Genomic DNA, 18,711 nt, shown 5'->3' with positions numbered 1-18,711 from the left:
TAAGGACACAATTCCACATAATAAATTACACAGCCCAGCAATAAAACGTTGAGTTACATGATTTACGTCATGTGACACACGCTGCAGCATTTTGTGACATGTCCTGAATATCAATGAAGGCATGAAATGCTTTTCAGATATAGTAATATCAACTAGGCTGTGCCATGGCGTACACTACATCTCAGCTCCCTTCACTGATGTGCATGACAGGGTACAAAATATTACAGCTTTATGCATCCAATGAAGTGAGCTGTAGCTCACGAAAGCTTATGCTCAAATAAATTGGTTAGTCTCTAAGGTGCCACAAGTACTCCTTTTCTTTTTGTGAATACAGACTAACACGGCTGTTACTCTGAAACCTGTCACTTTTCACAGTAATTTCTACACATTGTATTAAAAAAACAGAAGAAAAAGTCACCCCTATTTTGCTCTTCCCAGAAGTTTTCCAAGGTGATAATTATCGCATTCATAGCAGTTTAGAGGAGCGGTTTATCTTTTGAAAATTCAGGGTGCTCGTCTGGGGAAAACAAAATTTAAAAGGGGGAAAAAAGCCTCATTTAGAAAAATCAATACAATTTTATTTTTCTAAATAAATGTGTAGGCAGATTGCTACAAAAAACACAATTTCAAGTGCAGTACATAATGAGTATTGTTGCCTCCAATAATTTACAGCACACTATTAATCATACACCTAGCCTTCCGTTGAATTCCTATGTGGGTCCAACATGAACCTATCATGTTACAGATGCATTTCTTACAATGGTAATGGATAAGGATGTATTCTCATGATCTTCTAACGGTGTAATACTATATCAATCACAGCATATTGCATCAATATAGTTTATAAAGGATTATGACCATTGTAACAGCCAGTGGTTGTTTTGAAATAGTTTTATTTTAAATTAGTCATCCTCATTGGTTGTCATTCTGAGGAAAACTACTTCAATTTGTGGCCATGTGCTTACTACTTTTTCCTTGTATAAGAGCAGTCCAATACTAAACATATGAGCATTAGCATCTACCACTTACCTCTGGTGTGTGAAAAAAATCTTTCCTGATGGGATATTTCATCATTTGGAAATTTGAAAGATACCCAACAAACATTAAAAAAGGAACCCCAACCAAACTCCTCACCCACAAAGATTGCCGCCACACACGACAATACCCAGATGTGATACATTTAGTCCACCAAAACTCTGTGGCTATGCAATTGTGTTGCCACCTTTCCCAAATGATCAGAACAGTCCTGTTTTGGAGTGTTTGGAATACTGGATAAGCAAACAAACCCGCACAATTTTTCTAACAGTAAAATAAAGGATCTGAAATAAAACAATTTACAAATCAGACACCTAGTCAAAAGATCTCTCGCCCCCCCCCCCTCCCACCTCCGGGAGCAAGAAAGTTGAACTACATCAGTATAGGGAAACATCTTTTTACATATTCCAATTTTTAAAAAAGTTTAATGGCAAATATTTCTTCTATATCCCCACGCCAGGAGTTCACTGAGCTTGAACAAAGTCCATAACATCAGTAAGAGATTTTCCACTGTCTTATGGTCCTTATCTAATGCCCACTCAAGATTCAGACCTTGATCCTGCAAACACTTATGTACACACTTGACCTCATAAATGCAAACAGTTCCAGGAAGGGCCATGCAACTACTCATATGCATAACATTACGTACGTAAGTGTTTTCAGTATTGAGGCCTTTGACAAATTCTGTATATGTACAACTTAAAAACAACTATTGTTCTAGTTTGAGTTCAGTTTATTTCAATGTTGGTATTTCTTTGATGGGGCTCTGTAATCCCCCCTGCCCCATACACATTCTGACAAATTATTTGCTCTGCAATTCTCTTTTTGGTCATCTTTGTTAAGGTCTCCTTCCTTAACTCCTCCATAAAAAGGTAAAACTGTCAATACTTTTAAAGACAGTTGCATACAGCAACCACCACATTAGTCTGGGGGGAAAGAAGGAGAAGAGGTCCAACCATCTTCTATGCACGATGCTAAACTACATCTCTGCTGTACTCGTTTTGACGTCAAATTTTCGTAAAAGCTGCGGATGTTTCATCATTTGATTGTCTTGCTAAGGTTGGAAAATCCAATGCCAACGCATGTCATTAAGACTTTCTCTCCACCCTGGAGCTCTTCGTGAGATGGCTTGGTTTCAATTTTGAACATAATCTGGAAGAAGCTTCTCAAATGTCGCAGAAACTCAATTCTGAAAAGGAGAGGGGACAAGTGAGTTTTTTCTCTCTTTGTTTTTTTTTTTTATTAAAAGAAAAGAAGTGTTAAAACTATCTTCAACAAATCAGTTACTCATCTGGTTAACACAGCGGTCTTGTCCTGTAAGTAGAGCACAGACTAACATTCAATGAGATATGCAATGTAGTTGAAGCTGTGTCTGTCCCAGGATTTTAGAGAGAAGGTGGGTGAGGTAATATCTATTATTGGACCAACTTCTGTTGGTCAGAGAGACAAGCTTTTGAGGTCTGTGGGGCTTGAAAGCTTCTCTCACATTCTGGCTACTTGGTACAGTGGTAGGAAAATGGGTGTTTGGGTTCGAAAAAAATTGTATTCGTATTATAGCAATGCCGAGATAAAGGCTCCAACTGAGCCTGGAGCTGCAAAAAAAGATGAAAAGACAGTCTTTGCCATGAAGGGTTAATAATCTAAATAGACCACACAAAGAGTGGGAGAGGAAACAGACACAGAGGTGGCATAACCTGACCGTGGTCACACAGCAGCTCAGTGGCATAATCAGAACAGAATCCAGTTCCCATGTCTCCCAATCTAGTTCCCCATCCATCCTGCCCCCCCAAAAATGTTCAGTGCTAAACTTTACCGGAATTTCTGAAAAATACTTTTGAGGGTAGCTAAGGAAATTCAAAATGTTTTGTGGGAGGAAATATAGCAAACAGATTCAAAAGCACAAAGCTGATCAGTTTTACAAGCTCCCCACTGCTAAAATACACACATCTTTAGAATCTAACAGTATCGCTTAAAAAAAAAAAAAAAAGAAAAAAAGAATTCAGATTCTGGACTTCTTTTGGAAAAAAGTGTTTACACCTGAAAATCTATTTTTTCAAGTGTACAGGTCTGAAGAGACTTCTCTATGGAAGAGACACAAAACAGATTAAACAAAGCAGCTCTAAAGAGGAGACAAACTGGAGTGGATATGACAGAAAAAATAATGAATGGTACAAAGAAGGTAAATGGGATGCGCCTTGGGGATAGTCAATGAAACTGAAGGGCAACAAAATGGAAAATTGATAATTGCTCACTATGCAATGCTTGCCCTCTTTTCTGAAGCTGGTACCAACCACTGTTAGAGAGAGACAGGATACCAAAGTGGATGAATCGCTGGTTTAATCCACAGGACAACTGCTAGGTTCCCAAGATTCTCCTCTCAGATAAGCTTAGCCTTTAGAAAGAGGAGACCTGCACACCACTCCTGAGCCTTCTTTTGGCAGGTAGCCTAGAAAATGCCATTGTCCTAAGAGCTTTAATACTATATTGATCACACTTTTGAGATCAAATTCCTTTTCAGTTCTGTGTCCCCTGATGCTATTTTAAGAAATAGTTCCTGACACAGAGGCAGCACGAGGCAAGAGAGACACAATCACTGCCGAAGCACTACAAGACCTAAGAAAGTCCCAAGGCACTCCCCCAATAGTGAGATGGTCCAGAAATGGTGGCAGCACTGGGAGCACATTGTGGGGGAATGGAGGAGACAGAGCAGAGTAGGCCATTCTTCAATACAAGAAACTTCCGAGAGCAGTGAAAGCAAACAGAATTTGGCAGGAAACGGCAGAGAACTGTGGTCTTCCTTTGGGACAGTGTTTACTAATCCTCTGCTGTCTTGTCATGTAAGTACGAGGGGTGGAAATTAGGGAAAAGAGGGAGGAGGAGAGGCTGCCAGTGTCCACATGCACTTGCAGTTCCTCAGGCATGAAAGCCACCTCCAGGCGCAGCCTCGTCAGTCTGCAAGGGGGAGCAGAGTGCAGCCTGGTGTGCAGCATTCCACTTCTCCCCAAACTTCAAACAAAAGCCACTGCCTTGAACGAAACAACAAGTGTTTACAGAAGCAGTGTCTTTCCAGGAGGCTGCAAAGTGAAATGACGTGAGATACATCAATTGCACATGCACTTAAAAGTGTTTTATGGGCAAAGCAGCTTGTTCTGTAGTTCACTAAATTATCGCTGCCACAGAAGTCATTTCACTGACAGTCATTTACACTTCAAGCAGAAAAGTTAGGCCTACTTTACACTTAAAAGGTTAGCTCGACCTTGTACGTGGCTCAAAGCTGTGAAAATTCCATGCCCTGAGCACCGTAGCAAGGTCGACCTAACCCTTGGTGTAGACAGCTACACCTATGGAAGAATTCTTACGTCAACCTAGCTACCACTTCTTGGGGAGATGGATTAACTACATAGACAGAAAAACCCTTTCCATCCACTGTAGCAGCTGTAGTGTAGACATACCCTTAGATGCCAAATGACACGCTGTCCCAAGGCTAGCTAAAGGGGCCTAACCCATTAGAAGTGTTGGTATATTGCACAAACACAGCTTCTATCCAACCATTGCCTTCATAAGAAGGCAGCTCTATTACAGAACTTGCTGTCAGATCTTTTCACTCCAGGCTGAGTTACTCCCCAATACCACAACTATGAGGACAAGAGTCTGTTCAACATTTAAATGTCTATATATACACATTTCCCAGACATCAGCCAGCCAATTACAGTTTATGTTCCCTTGTGCATATTACGGAGCCATTAGACAATCACACCCTCCTATTTTTTGAGGCTGTTCTGGTTAAAACATGATGCCAAATCCCAAACAATGAGACGATCTCAGGAAGTGGTTTTCCCCCCCACCAAAAAATGCAGATTAGGGTCGACTGAAACATTTTGTGAATTTGTGTTGATTTTGTCATTGTTTCAGCTGACATTTTGATTAAAAAATAGAATATAAAATTAATAAGGCATGCATTAAATGGATCAAAAACTGGCTAACTGATAGGTCTCACAATGTAACTGTAAACAGGGAATTGTCCTCGAGAGACTCCGTTTCCAGTGGGGATCAGTTTTGGACCCAGGCTATTTAATGTTTTTATCAATGACCACGATGAAAACAAAATCAGCACTAAAAGTTTGAAGAGGACATAAATATTGGGGGAGTGGTAAATAATGAAGAGGACAGGTTACTGATTCAGAGTGATCTGGATTGCTTGGTAAACTGGGCACAAGCAAACAATATGCGTTTTAATATGGCTATGTGTATAGGTATACATCTGGGAACAAAGAATGTAGGCCATATTTACAGGATGAGGAACTCTATCCTGGGGAAGAATGACTCTGACAAAAGTTGGGGGTCATGGTGGATAATAGCTGAATGTGAGCTTTCAGTACGATGCTGTGTCCAAAAGAGCTAATGAGATCCTGGGATGCACAAATGGGGGAATCTCAAGTAGGAGTAGAGAGGTTATTTTACCTCTGTACCAAGCTCTGGTGAGACTGCCGATTTAATTCTGTGTCTAATCCTGGTACCCGCAACTCAAGAAGAATGCTGATAAATTGGAGAGGGTTCAAAGAAGATCCAAAAGAATGAGTTCAGGATTAGAAAACATGCTTTACAGTGACAGACTCAAGAAGCTCAATCTATTTAGCTGAGGGGTCAGCAACCTTTCAGAAGTGGTGTGCCAAGTCTTCATTTTTTCCCCTCTAATTTAAGGTTTCGCATGCCAGTAATACATTTTAACGTTTTTAGAAGGTCCTTCTCTATAAATCTATATTATGTAACTAAACTATTGTTGTATATAAAGTAAACAAGGTTTTAAAAATGTTTAAGAAGCTTCATTTAAAATTAAATTAAAATGCAGATCTATCAGTTTAGTGTAGTGGTTCTTAACCTGGGGTCCGAGATGCCCTTTCTGGGGGTGCGAGACATGCGAGATTTTTTTAGAAGGTAAATCATCGAAAACACAAATTAAGCATAGGCACCTAAGTACAACTACTTTGTTTCATCAACCCTATGTATTTCTTAACATTATACATTTTTTAACAATTACTGTAATATACAAAGTTTTCACGTTTTCAAGTTTTTAAGCTAATTGTAGTGTAATTTTTGATAAGTGAGAGAACTTATTTTAACAACTTCAGACCATCAGCGGGCTGAGCGGGGCTAGGTGTAGTGTATTAAATTGCTCCCCGCAGGAATGTGCTACTTACAGTGTACTACTTACGGCTCCCAGTCCTGGTGCTCCTCAAGTAGTACATTCCTACGAGGAGAAATTTAATACACTGCACCAGTGGACAGAACTGCAGGCCGGCAGCAGGCTGAGCAGGGGCAGTGGCCAGGACTCCAGCTGGCAGCAGCATGCCAGTAAAATCAGCTTGCGTGCTGCCTTTGGCATGCGTGCCACCAGTTGCCAACCCCTGATTTAGCTTAACAAAGAGAAGGTTAAGGGGTGACTTGATTACAGTCTATAGGTACCTACATGGGGAACACCTATTTGATAATGGGCTTTTTGTTGTAACAGAGAAAAAGTATAACACAATCCAGTGGCTGGAAGCTGAACCTAGATAAACTCAAGACTGGAAACAAGGCGTACATTTTTAACAGTGAGTGTAATTAACCACTGGAACAATTAAGAAGGTTGTGATGGATTTTCCATCGGTGACAACTTTTAAATAACTGAGCCAGAGTTTAGGGGTCTATCACAAGAGTGGGTAGGTGAGGTCCTATGGCCTGCAATGTACAGGAGGTCAGACTAGACGATCATGGTGGTCCCTTCTGGTTTTAAAGTCTATGAATCCTCCCCAGAGTGAATGATAAATTCCCCTTTCCTTTTCCCAATGGCCATTTCCGGCAGGAGTAAGACTTCCCTTTCCCTCTCTCCTCTTGGTCTCCTGAGCTGTTTCACTGTGTGCTGTGGTTGCCACCTCCTCCCCATGACACAACTGTATGCTGAATAGCGTATGCTAAATTGTGAAAACATCCTAACCTTGTATGATCTGGGATTCACAGATTCATAGATACTAAGGTCAGAAGTGACCATTATGATCACCTAGTCCGACCTCCTGCACAACGCAGGCCACAGAATCTCACCCACCCACTCCTGTGAAAAACCCCTCACCTATGTCTGAGCTATTGAAGTCCTCAAATTGTGGTTTAAAGACTTCAAGGAGCAGAGAATCCTCCAGCAAGTGACCCATGCCCCATGCTACAGAGGAAGGCGAAAAACCTCCAGGGCCTCTTCCAATCTGCCCTGGAGGAAAATGCCTTCCCGACCCCAAATATGGCGATCAGCTAAACCCTGAGCATGTGGGCAAGACTCACCAGCCAGACACCCAGGAAAGAATTTGCTGTAGTAACTCAGATCCCACCCCATCTAATATCCCACTATTGCACACAACTAAATCTGTGGTATGGCAGCAGCAGTGCCCCACTTCTGATTTTAAAGTTGTCTTGGCAAAGGGAAAGGCTCCTAGACTCTGTGGAATCTGGACTATGAATGTGGAGGAAGGATCTATATGGCTCTATGCCAATGTATCTTTTCTTCAGCCCATTTTACTTAGGAGAACCATGTCAGTAACTGAGCCAGAGGTGGCATGCCTGGCATGTGAGCACCCCTCCCCCCAATTAACCTGGTAGAGTCCTCCTTCACATGGGGTCAGGGGAAGGGACCTATTCCAAGGCATTGTTCCCATTCCCAACACCATAATCCACCAGCTGCACTGCACTAGACAAGGGAACTATACTGTAAATATCATTTATCAAATACCTAGCTTGGGATTTTTCAGTGTGAAGGTGCTAAATTCAAGACACGACTAACATAGCAGCAATCAGTTGGAGGGGGACATGCGGGGTGGGGAAATGGAGCGGAACTCAATAGCGTTTTGCTTCTCAGCGTTATTTTTTAAAATGTCTCATGCATCTATGCTCAGTAGCTGTGGAGACTGATTTCTCAACCCTTAGATGGTAGCAGCACAGAAGTTGCAGACAGAAAAAAGAAACCTCACATGATCTCACATGAAATGTGCTGATCTCAATAGAAATCCTCCTCCGCTGCCAAAACTCTGCACTACCGTTACAAGAGCTAAAGTAGCTGAAATCAGTCCACTTAAAAATTACTGCTTTACAAACTTTGTGGTTTAAAAAACTATAAAACATCAGATTATTACACTCTAATCACTGATGTTGGATGATATTACGGAACACTAAGTAGATACTCACCTTGTGATGGTCTACTTCACCCCTTCCATAAAGATAATCCTCCATTGCTCCCCTCAAAATCCATACAAACGCCCTTCCACACAACTCTGGTGGATCTGTTGGTTTCTGAGGTATCAGGGTTTGCTAGCAGTTATGCAGTTTGTAGTTCTCATGTGATGGCACCATCATTCTTCAGTTATCACAGTACTGTACCTTTCACATATACAGCACCGGTACCATGATAACCGAAAAAGGACAGTTCATGTTCTAATTGTTTGATATCATCCCCGCACATACACATCTCTCCCCTTCCCCTTAAAGAGGCACAGTTTGATCAATTCAATCTCTGGTAACTGCTTTGGTCTAGTCAATTGTTCATCAGCCAACTATGGTAACAGGAAAGCAGCATGCCTTTTGCCCTTCTGTGTCCCAACCAACATTGGGGGAAAACACAGCACTTCTCTCTCTTCAGACTGGTAACTGCCACAGACCTTGAAAAACTGTTAGAAAAAAGGCCAAAGCAAAAATAAAATGCAATCCATAACAGTTCTGAGACCCCAGGGTCCCAAGTGTCTCAATGAGATACATCCTTGAGCTGTTTCTCTTTGGCACTCATGCCATGAACTGGATACGATCTTGGTGTTAGTCAGCCATTCAGAATACATTCCATTATGTGCACAGCTACAACACAGGTCATTAGGCAAAACAAGACAGCTTATGCTAGGTAACAAAAATGTAATTGACGTGTATACAATCCAAGACCAAGAACCAACAACAAACTGGTCTCTGAAAGTTTAATTCTCTTGGAATCTGAGGGAAAACAGGAAAGTAAGGAAGTCTTCTTCCAGTGTGTAAAAATAAACATTAAGTAACTTATGATGTGCTGATCATAAAATGATCAGCACACATATGTCTGTTCATAGCCACAAATGAAGTGTTCTGCACAAAAATACCTATTATTCTATTAATTGCAAATTAAACAAGATTTGGTATTTAAATTAAAGAGAACAACTTACGTGTACGGAGACAGAGGTCCTAGTAGGACTTTGGAAACATCAGGCTGTCCAAGGGTCATGAGGAGCAGAACTAGGCTCTGGTTTGTTGAATCCACACAGCCTCCCTGTAAACACAAACATTTTAATTATTAATCTTTATACAAACCAGAAAATAGGAAAAAAGATGGAGGAATGTTTACTTAAAACACAGAACTATCACAGCTCTCACATTTCAAGGGTCAAAAGATAAAATCCAGATTTTGTAATCGTAACTGACTTCACAGGGCATATTTGGAAAGGGACTTGAGTTAAAAAGCATAGTAAGGAAATTATTTTTCTAATACTATTGATTATGAAAACCCAAAGAATCTCTAAAATTTAACAAACAATGTAAATAGAGGAAAAATATATTGGTTTTGCATTTCACTCATTTTGGTCAAGTGAAAATAGACTAGTCTCTGTCAGGTGCATGTGCACTAATAGATTACTGAAATGCTTGGGTTATAGCTCTTTAGGTAAATGTTTAAAATGGGACACAACCTTGAAAGCTATTCAACTTCAAAAAAGTTAGTTAAAAGTAGTTTCAGGTATTACATCTGCCCAACCCCCGGCTGCCAATTATTGTGGTTGTGCAGACACATTTTCCTGTTTTCAAAGAACATTTCTCCCTCCTGGTGTTGCTATGTGAAAAATCCACACAACTACAAGTAACACAGGCTACGTGGAATGACACAAAGCGCTATCAAATGTGCAAAACAAAGGCCCTGTGGGAAAATAATATTTTGCTCCCAGGCTCAGCCTCTCAAATTACACCCTGGCAGCTTTACTTAGGGCAGAAATAGGGGAGTGCGCTGTTTTGAGTGAAGCATAATGCCTTTATATTGAATTATTGGCTGAGCATTCAGCATATGAATCTACAGCATCATCCAAGGTTATGTCTGGGAGAACAGCTGAGCAGTACACAACCCCTAGAGTTCCTCTGGCTTTTGAAAGTCCATTGTTCTCGCCATTCCTTGGGCTTGTTGCAACTTGACCTGGCTAGGGATGTAGGCAAGAGTGTGGAATCTCCATTAAATTTAGAGGAGAAGATATCTGCAAACAACTGGACATAGCAGTTGCTCCCTTGGCTTTCTTATTCAAAGAGCAGACATAGTTTGGAGAAATATTTGGATATTTTGAACAAAAGTATGTCAAGGAGGGCATTTATGAGACTGTTTTCAAACTATGAAGCTAACGTGTTTGGGAGAAAGGAGTTTTGCCCATGCAGGTCTAGCTAAGTTGAAGATCTACCACACTACTTACTTTCTGGTAACTTGTTCAGTTACCTGAGAAACAAAGGTCTAGTCCCATTTCTGGCTCAGATGCCTGCACTGGCTCAAAAGCAAGAATACTTGTGACAATGTTTCTATTATAAGCGGGTTGCCCTATTTGCCTGTTTTAGCAGTCAACCAAGTATATGAAAGAGAGACTCCTTATGACCTAAATGAAATACTGCATTTCTAACCCTTGTTAGTTTATTTTTGTATAATGTTGCAGGGACTGTGACTTTAAAGTTGTAACTGATTCTGAGGCAAGGCTGAACTTGTGTTTTTTGTTTTTGTATTTTTAAAGAACTTGTATTAATTTTATTGAGTTGTGTTGATTTTAAAACTCGTATTTATCTTAGATGTATTGTACTGTGTGCTATGTTCTAAGGCTAAGAGGCTATATTAATATAATTTAACTTTATATTTGTCTCCCGTATCTTTCAGTTACTGTAAAAATGTTTCAGACAGCAGTGTCATTTTGACATTGACACTGCCCCTTTAACATCCAAACAAAAAATTGATTGGACATTTTGGGAGAGTCTTTAAAGACTTGGGTTTACAAAATTCTGTTTTCTTTATTATTAATAAATAAAAAATAAATAATAATAATAATAAAATAATCTAAATTTTGTTCCCAAACTAGTTAATAGTATCCCTTTAATCAAGGGAGTCTAGATGGCTTGGAAATAATTGCAGCCTTTAAACTTTACTTTGGAAAAACTCTTTCTTTTGATAATTAGAAGCAGGGAGCATGGTTCTGGATACACGCCAAACCAGATTACACAGTAAAACCCCATTTATCCTAATCTCACATTTCCTCCTAGCATGAGCAGTTTATCCAGAAATTGCAAACTGACTGTTCATCCCTTACTTTTTGATGGCCCTGAAATGTTTCTGACAAACAGGGTTGAACTATAATGAATACATAGCAACAAGCCATTCCTGCAACTGCTTGCAGCGTTCTGCATTTGAGCAAGGGGATACATTTTATCTTCTCGCTTAGTTGGAAACGAGACTAGCTTTTTTATTACCAAATACAGCTAGTCAAACAAATGCAAGAGAAAAATCTGGCATAAAATTAAATTTGGACTCTCTCATAGATAGTCTGATCGAAAACTCACATCCATCAGTGGATGGACTCCTATTGACTTCAGCGGGTTTTGGATCAGATCCTTAATAGGCTCTCCAAAATGTTTTTTTGAGGAAACCAAATTAACCATTTCAAAAACTTGTACATGCAATTACATACTAGAGCTATTACCGTTCAGCCACATGGCAAGCAACATCTGCTCCTTTTATTTTATTTTTCTAAGAGAGTATTTTACCACCACCATCCAATTAAAAATTCCCAAAGTAGAAAACAGTAACGAATGGGATGACTTCAGTGCTGAATTGGCTTCGTCAAAATGACAGGGTGGAAGGAAGGACCCTTACAAACCTTTTGGGAAAACAGTTACTAAAAGTTTATTGTTCGACAACACTGTACCATCTCTACCCCACAGAGGGAGGATGTGGGTGTGGAGGAAGAGGCGAGATGCAGTACCACAGAGGGCTGCAAACATCAGCACAGATTTGGATTCTGTACTGAAAGGAAATGCAAAGAAAGCAGGACACTTGGACAACGTGATCATGGACAGCTGTTTGATTTGGAGATTTTGAGGGTGTAACTTCATTCGTATACTAGACTCCTTCCATTAACACTCCTTCCAACCCCTCCCCCCAAGTTCTGCTGACATTACTTATTCCTCTGCCCTACACTTGGGGTGCTGAACCCCCCACAGCTAGCTGGGCATTGGACTTTTGGGCTCTTGAGCATGTGTGTCAAGAAGGCTGCACACTGACCCTTCCAAAATGGCTTTGTAAGGAGCTCTGAAATTGCCCTGCACTGACCCTGGCAGTTTGTGATTACATCAGCGTTTACAACTAATTTGAATGTGAAATGGAGAAACAATGAAATGATGCTCCTTTCACTTCAGGGTTTACAGCCCAACTCCTCTATCTACATTATCTTTTGCCTGTGAATGATTTCTCAAAACAGTGAACGTTTCTGACCTTACCTTCACTGACTTCTGTCCAACCTCTGCTGACCAATGCACTCGGTTTTGTTTATTGGTAACTTTTTGAAGTGGATTTATTCAGCCCGGAGAGTACAAAGGTAACATGAAACAGCAAAAAGGCCAAGCGCCTGCAGTTCAATTATTGCAGTTACAGAATGGTACAGAAATAACGAAGTGCAGGCTGGATGACTAAAAGGGTAAAGAGTACATGGCATTTGTCTCACACCATTTATTTTCAAATAATTGCCAGATGTTCCGTCTATATTTGATTGACTTTCGTTATTTAAGCTTTTTTAAAAAAATACTAGTCTATTCAGCAACAACTTGATTGTTAGTCACTGATCTGAATGATGTAAGTGGTATAGCTAGCAAAACAATTAGTCAAAAGTCATGTCGTTTTTCTCTTGTTAAATGTACAAGCAGGGTTAGCCACCTTTACTAAATAGATACCTGATCCCCACACACAGAAAAAAACTACGACTTTCCCCCTCAACTGGTTCAACTCTTAGCTGTGTACAAGAGCTGCTCAGACAGAACAAGATGGCGTATTATCTCCCCATTAACATTTGCTTTAGAAACAATCTGTGCAGCAGAAGAGGGCTTCAATACAGCATGAGCCTTACATAATTGTTGGGATGTATATTTTGGAGGGCACATGGGAGTGTATATTTAAGGCTCTCTTTCCTCAGCACATTCCTCTTCCTCTCCATAGAGAATGCTGTTTGCTCTCTACATACTTGTTGCTACAGCTATGCTCAACATGGGAATATGTCTTCCAATCATTGATTTTTCTACCTTGACTGGCTGATGAAATTTTATGCCACGTTCCTACACTTCAATGGCCATGACTACTCTAGTTCCCCTCTTTAACCACTTGAATATGGATCTACATTCAAGAGAGATCTTTTCTGTTGAAAATTTCAGATTAAATCCAAACTCTCCCAAAAATAATGGGGAAAGCGATAAGATCACTACTAAAGGCCACCAAGATCACTGTTGCTCATTATTTGTATTATGGTACCATTTAAAGCCTCAACTTAAATTAGGGGCCCGCTGTACTACATGCCAGATAGACACAGTGAGAGAGTGTTCCTGTGCCGAAGAGCTTACAAACTATATAGACAAGATGGACAAAGGATGGAAGGGGAAACAGAAGCACAGGGAGGTGAACTGATCTGCCTGCACCACAAAAGCAGCAAAGCTGGCCTAGAACCTCTTCCTCCAGAGTCCCAGTCCAGGGCCCTGTCTACTGATGAAACTTCCACCACTTTAAGAAACCCAAACAAGCAGGGGAAAAGCAGCTGTCAGGAGTACTGTCTATTGATGAAACTTTTCAATTATTACTCCTATGAAGTACTCTGTCCAATGGTGCTAAAGTCACAGAAGACAGGGTTTTATGTTTTTAAAACAGCTTCTGAAAATTGCTCGAGTCTAGAGGCTCGGTTCAACCCTAATCAAGCAGGATGCATGCATCGGGGGCAGAGAGGAAAAAAATTTCTCACTCAGAAAAGGGCAGAGTGTTTGCACTGCTGCCTTTCCTGAGTGTGGGCAGCTTTAGAGCGTAGCTGGGGCTGCATAAGAATCCTGCCACCCCCAGGTGGGTGATAAGGTATGCATTCAGTGTGCTGCCTACTAGGTACCAACCACTCCTTGGACTGAGCGAGCCGAGGGCCCCCAGAGAAGGGCTGTGCCACTGGAGCCCCTCTTATGGCTTTCTGCCATATCCCTGGGTTACGAAGGCCCAGGCCAGTTTAACTCAGGGATGAGTCTTGCCCTGGGTCAGGACCTGGTCTCAAAAGATTCCCTAGAACTGTGCCCCATTCACACTGGTGGCATAACTAGGTTAGAAAACAGAATTTTAAAGCTGCTTTAGCTAACAGCCCCATAGCTTAGACCATGCCAGAATTAGCCACTTCACCCACAGCTCACATCAGCCCTTTAATGGGTAAAAGGACAAAGGGGTCACCTGACCCACCAACAGTCCCTATTCCTCTCTCAAACACTGCTTTGGACCTCAGACCAGTGCCACCACACACAGACATCTGATCTGCTGCTCTGCTCTGCGAGCCTTGCTACCTTCCTGCTCTGCCTTATGGCATTGCCTCTTTCTTAAGGCATAGCTGGCAATCAGCTAAGTTATTAGAACATACAATCTTCGGGCCAGCCCGTCTCCACTTATTTTGCAAGGAACATGGTACATTATTGGGTGCTTAACAAAAAAAAAAGGGGGGGGGGTATAATGATTAACAGAGCAGTCTCCCTAGTGGCTGGATAACATGTAGTTTTAATTTACAAAGCGCTAGGTGGTTTTATTTGCTTTTTAAGTAAAAAAATAGCCACTGCTGCTGGGAAGCCATGTGGAAATAAGGGTTTGATAGGAAATTGGATTTCTGATTCTTCCTATCATCTGAAGGGTTCTAGGGTGTTTCCATGGTGAAGCAGACTCAAAGTGGGGGTTTTAAGAATTTAAACAGAGGAGTAAGATTTGCAATTCAGCTTTTGTAAATAAAGTACTAGAAGTAGCTGTTGCTGTAGGTAATGCTGTTGCTGTAGGCTTTGGCCTCCCCCCGCCCCAACATGCCCTGTGTCCCCCTCCCACCCTGCAACACACTTACAAAGCCCCAAGCTTTCAAATATGAATGGCCTTAGCTGCACTCTCAAAAATATGTACACTCAGATCAGTATGTTGTAGGCTAGCACCCAGTTTGCGCACTCAGTAGAAACATGCCAATACTGTAACAGTGCCTGGTACCCCAATGACTGCCTGGCTCATAACATCCCTCAAAAGACCATCACTGTTTGGAGATAGAGACTGCATACTGCCCCTTGCATCTAAGCCATTAGGAAGAAAGTACAGAAACTACTCGAGAGTTCTGAGCCTGATTCAGTGGAGTGGACAGGCAAGCAGACTCAGACACGCCCCCATACAAGTGAAGTCCAATCTTCTGCATTTCTGGCATGGGTTCCCAGCGTCTAGCCAACACTGTGTTTAGTGCTACTGGTAACTGCCCATGCTAGGTAAATGTGAAAAACCAATTAGTCCTTTCCTCCTCAGCTATCTGTTAATATTTTGAGCTCTCAAGTATGTGCTAGGTACCTCACAGAAACAGGGACAAGAAATATCATTTTTGATGCACTGGAAGGGGATAAGGTGAAGAATCAGAAGACTGAAGCAGAAGAGTCTGTAGGAGAAAAGACAAAATATGATAGGGGTGCTGATGAGAGATTTACCGTAGGCATGGACACAAAGGACCAGATTTTTTAAAACACTGTGGAAAAGCAGTAATGGGATTAAATTGCTGTCTGGATTTGAAGGGAGGAGTCACGGATGACCTTCTGAATACAGATCTAGGTGATAAGGGTAATAGTGGTGCGATCAACAGCATACAATACTGAGTGATTTCCTCATTGTGCACTAGCCAGAGGTTAAGGCTGCACATTTTACCGTTCCGTCACATGAAGAGAACAGTTAAGGTATTATGTTAAAACTGAAAATAAGTTTTGCCCATTTGCCTAACTCATATGGATTAACAGATTCTTCACAAACTTAAACAACCCTCCAAAAAAACCAAAACCTTTTAGCTGAGACCAAGTATGGAAGATTTCAGCCCAAAAGGAGATACTTGAGAAAGTTATAAGCAAGTTAAACATTGAAATGCATAGCCTAAGGTGAGTTGCAATATATTCAAGAAACAGTTTACTGAGTTATCACCATAGCAACTATACTTCAATCTAATCTGGCAGCTCTCACAGTGACATTAGTTTTCTCTATTTCCAATTAAATTAAATTTTCAGCACTAAATACACTCTGTACATGCATGCCTCATAAGAGCTGGCTACCTTTGGTCAACACCAGTAGTTTCTTCTCTCATTTCAGAGTGCATTTGAAGTACTTAAAATGGATAAGCACTCTTTGTTAATCAGAAACTATAAATAAGAGGGCAATTGCTGAATCATTTGTAAGACTGAAAGCCTATTATCCACGTGAGAATTCAGCACAATTGAACAGTAGTCATTTAAAATCAGTTTAACACACACAAGGTTTTTCTAGAGTGAATACAAAAAGTATGCTTGTGGTAGATTGCAATACATGCAATTTACTTACTCAAATGCTGCCTTGGCTACTTTCTAATACATAATTCCACCCCGTACACGTACCAAATGAGAGGTTTTGTAAACTCATTTCCTCCCCCAAAAACCATATTGACTAAAGCAGATAGTGATAAGATATTATCTTACTTTAGGCAGATATAACAAAGTTCCTCCTGTATTTTGTATAGAGGATCCTTTCAACTCGAATAGATAAAGAGCACACTTAGAGGGCTATCCTCTCTAAAACAGCGATTTCCTTCCTAGTACCATGCAAAAAAACCCAAACAAACAGAGAGAGACAAGACAGTGTGACTATCTGCACCTCAGTGGGACACCCTACACCCCCATGTTCATCTTTATAAAATGATTGTGTGGTATCCAATGCAAAGTGTGTCATGCTGGGTATCTTCAGAAGGCTCATGATGCACTGAGCATGGCTGTTATAATGTTGTTATAGTAATTGTTACAGTAATGATATAGTAAGGTTGTAGGTTATAATTTCATGTATATAGTTATGGGGCTGAAAATGTACCCTCCTGGCTTAAAACAAGCTCAGGCAAAACCTCTCCAAGAACAGGGAGGCAGTTCACACCTATTCAGGGCATGGATGTGACAAACCCAGCCCAGCTTCACAGGAACAATGGACACTGGCCTAGGCAGCAACAAAAGAATCTGTTAGACCCTGGAGGAAGTCACCCCCTTCCTTTGGGCAGTTTGGGACTGCAATGAGGTAATGCTCACCAGACTCTGAAAGGGGGCGGAGGGGGGGCAGGAGGCCAAAGCCAAGAGGAAAGAAAGCACATAATAAACAGCAGAGACATTTTGCCATGCTCTCTCTCTTCCGCCTACATCTACAGACACCACCACCCAGCGACTGAACCACTGGTCAAAGGGGAGAGCCTGGCTGAAGAGCAACTAGCCAGCCTGTGGTGAGAAGCATCTAAGTTTGTAAGGACATTGAAAGTGTTAAGATCAGCTTAGAATGCATTTTACTTTTATTTCATTTGACCAAATCTGATTTATTATGCTTTGACTTATAATCTAGTTAATAAATCTGTTTGTTTATTCTACCTGAAGCAGTGTGTTTGGTTTGCAGTGTGTCAGAGACTCCCTTTGGGAGAACAAGCCTGGTACATATCAATTTCTTTGTTAAATTGATGAACTTATATATGCTTGCAGCATCCAGTGGGCATAACTGTACACTGCAAGATGGAGGTTCCTAGGGTTGTGTCTGGAACCAGAGATACTGGCGAGTGTCATTAGATTGCAAGTAGCTGGGAGCAGCTTACACGCCTGAGGCTGTGCGTGAACGGCCCAGGAGTGGGGGTTCTCACAGCACAGCAGGGTAAGGCTGGCTCCGAGAGTCAAGGACCGGGAGGCCTAGCAGATCACCGGTCCAGATAACACCAGAAGGGAACGTCACAGACAGCAAGATACAGTATCTGCCCCTTATGATCCAGACACTCAAAACTATTCATACACATAATGCTCTGCATGACTAAAATGCTGCCGTACAGTGCACAAGCCAATTCTGATGACAGGTGTGCAGTGCCATTTATTACACTGGTGAAGCCTCACTGAACTAGTGACTAGAACTGAAATCTAGAGCAGAGATTCTCAACGTTTTTCTTTCTGAAGGCCCCCCATGCTATAAAAATGCCAGGGCCCAGCAGAGGGGGTGGGCCCTCAGGGTTTCAGCTGGAGGGTGCTCAGGGCTTCAGCCGTGGGGTAGGAGCAGGGGGTCTGGGGCTCTAAGCTTTCTGCCCTGGGCCACAGTCAGTCTAATGCCCTGCTTTGTGGCCCCCCTGAAAGCGGCTTGTGGCCCCCCAGTTGAGAACCATAGGCCCCCAGTTGAGAACTGCTGATCTAGATATTCCAAATGAGGCTTTCATGTACACCCTTCCACTCCTCCTCTTCACTTATTTTGCTGATATTAACCACAAATCAGACCCATCATTCAGACAGTCTCTAATGAGACTACTGCATAGAGGCTACTATAAACACATTATACATGCTGTATCTTCTTCCTATTATCTTGGG

General features: G+C 41.4%; 1 protein-coding gene and 1 long non-coding RNA gene across 2 annotated transcripts in view; one reads left to right on the top strand and one right to left on the bottom strand.

Annotated features, from left to right (window-relative positions):
* Window positions 1–18,711, top strand: part of LOC142072208 (uncharacterized) — a 630,664-nt gene that overhangs the window by 359,942 nt on the left and 252,011 nt on the right. The window lies entirely within an intron of this gene.
* RCL1 (RNA terminal phosphate cyclase like 1) overlaps window positions 877–18,711 on the bottom strand; it is a 47,645-nt gene continuing 29,810 nt past the window's right edge. The window contains exons 8-9 of the mRNA XM_048850519.2: window positions 9,237–9,340; window positions 877–2,224 (exon numbers count right to left, since the gene is read on the bottom strand). Coding sequence (XP_048706476.1) covers window positions 2,074–2,224; window positions 9,237–9,340 — 255 coding nt within the window. The 3' untranslated portion in view covers window positions 877–2,073. The remainder of the gene's footprint in view (window positions 2,225–9,236; window positions 9,341–18,711) is intronic.

The sequence above is a fragment of the Caretta caretta genome, chromosome 5 (genome assembly GCF_965140235.1).
Source record: "Caretta caretta isolate rCarCar2 chromosome 5, rCarCar1.hap1, whole genome shotgun sequence".
Taxonomy (NCBI): Eukaryota; Metazoa; Chordata; order Testudines; family Cheloniidae; genus Caretta; species Caretta caretta.
This window is presented reverse-complemented; position numbering and strand designations above follow the sequence as displayed.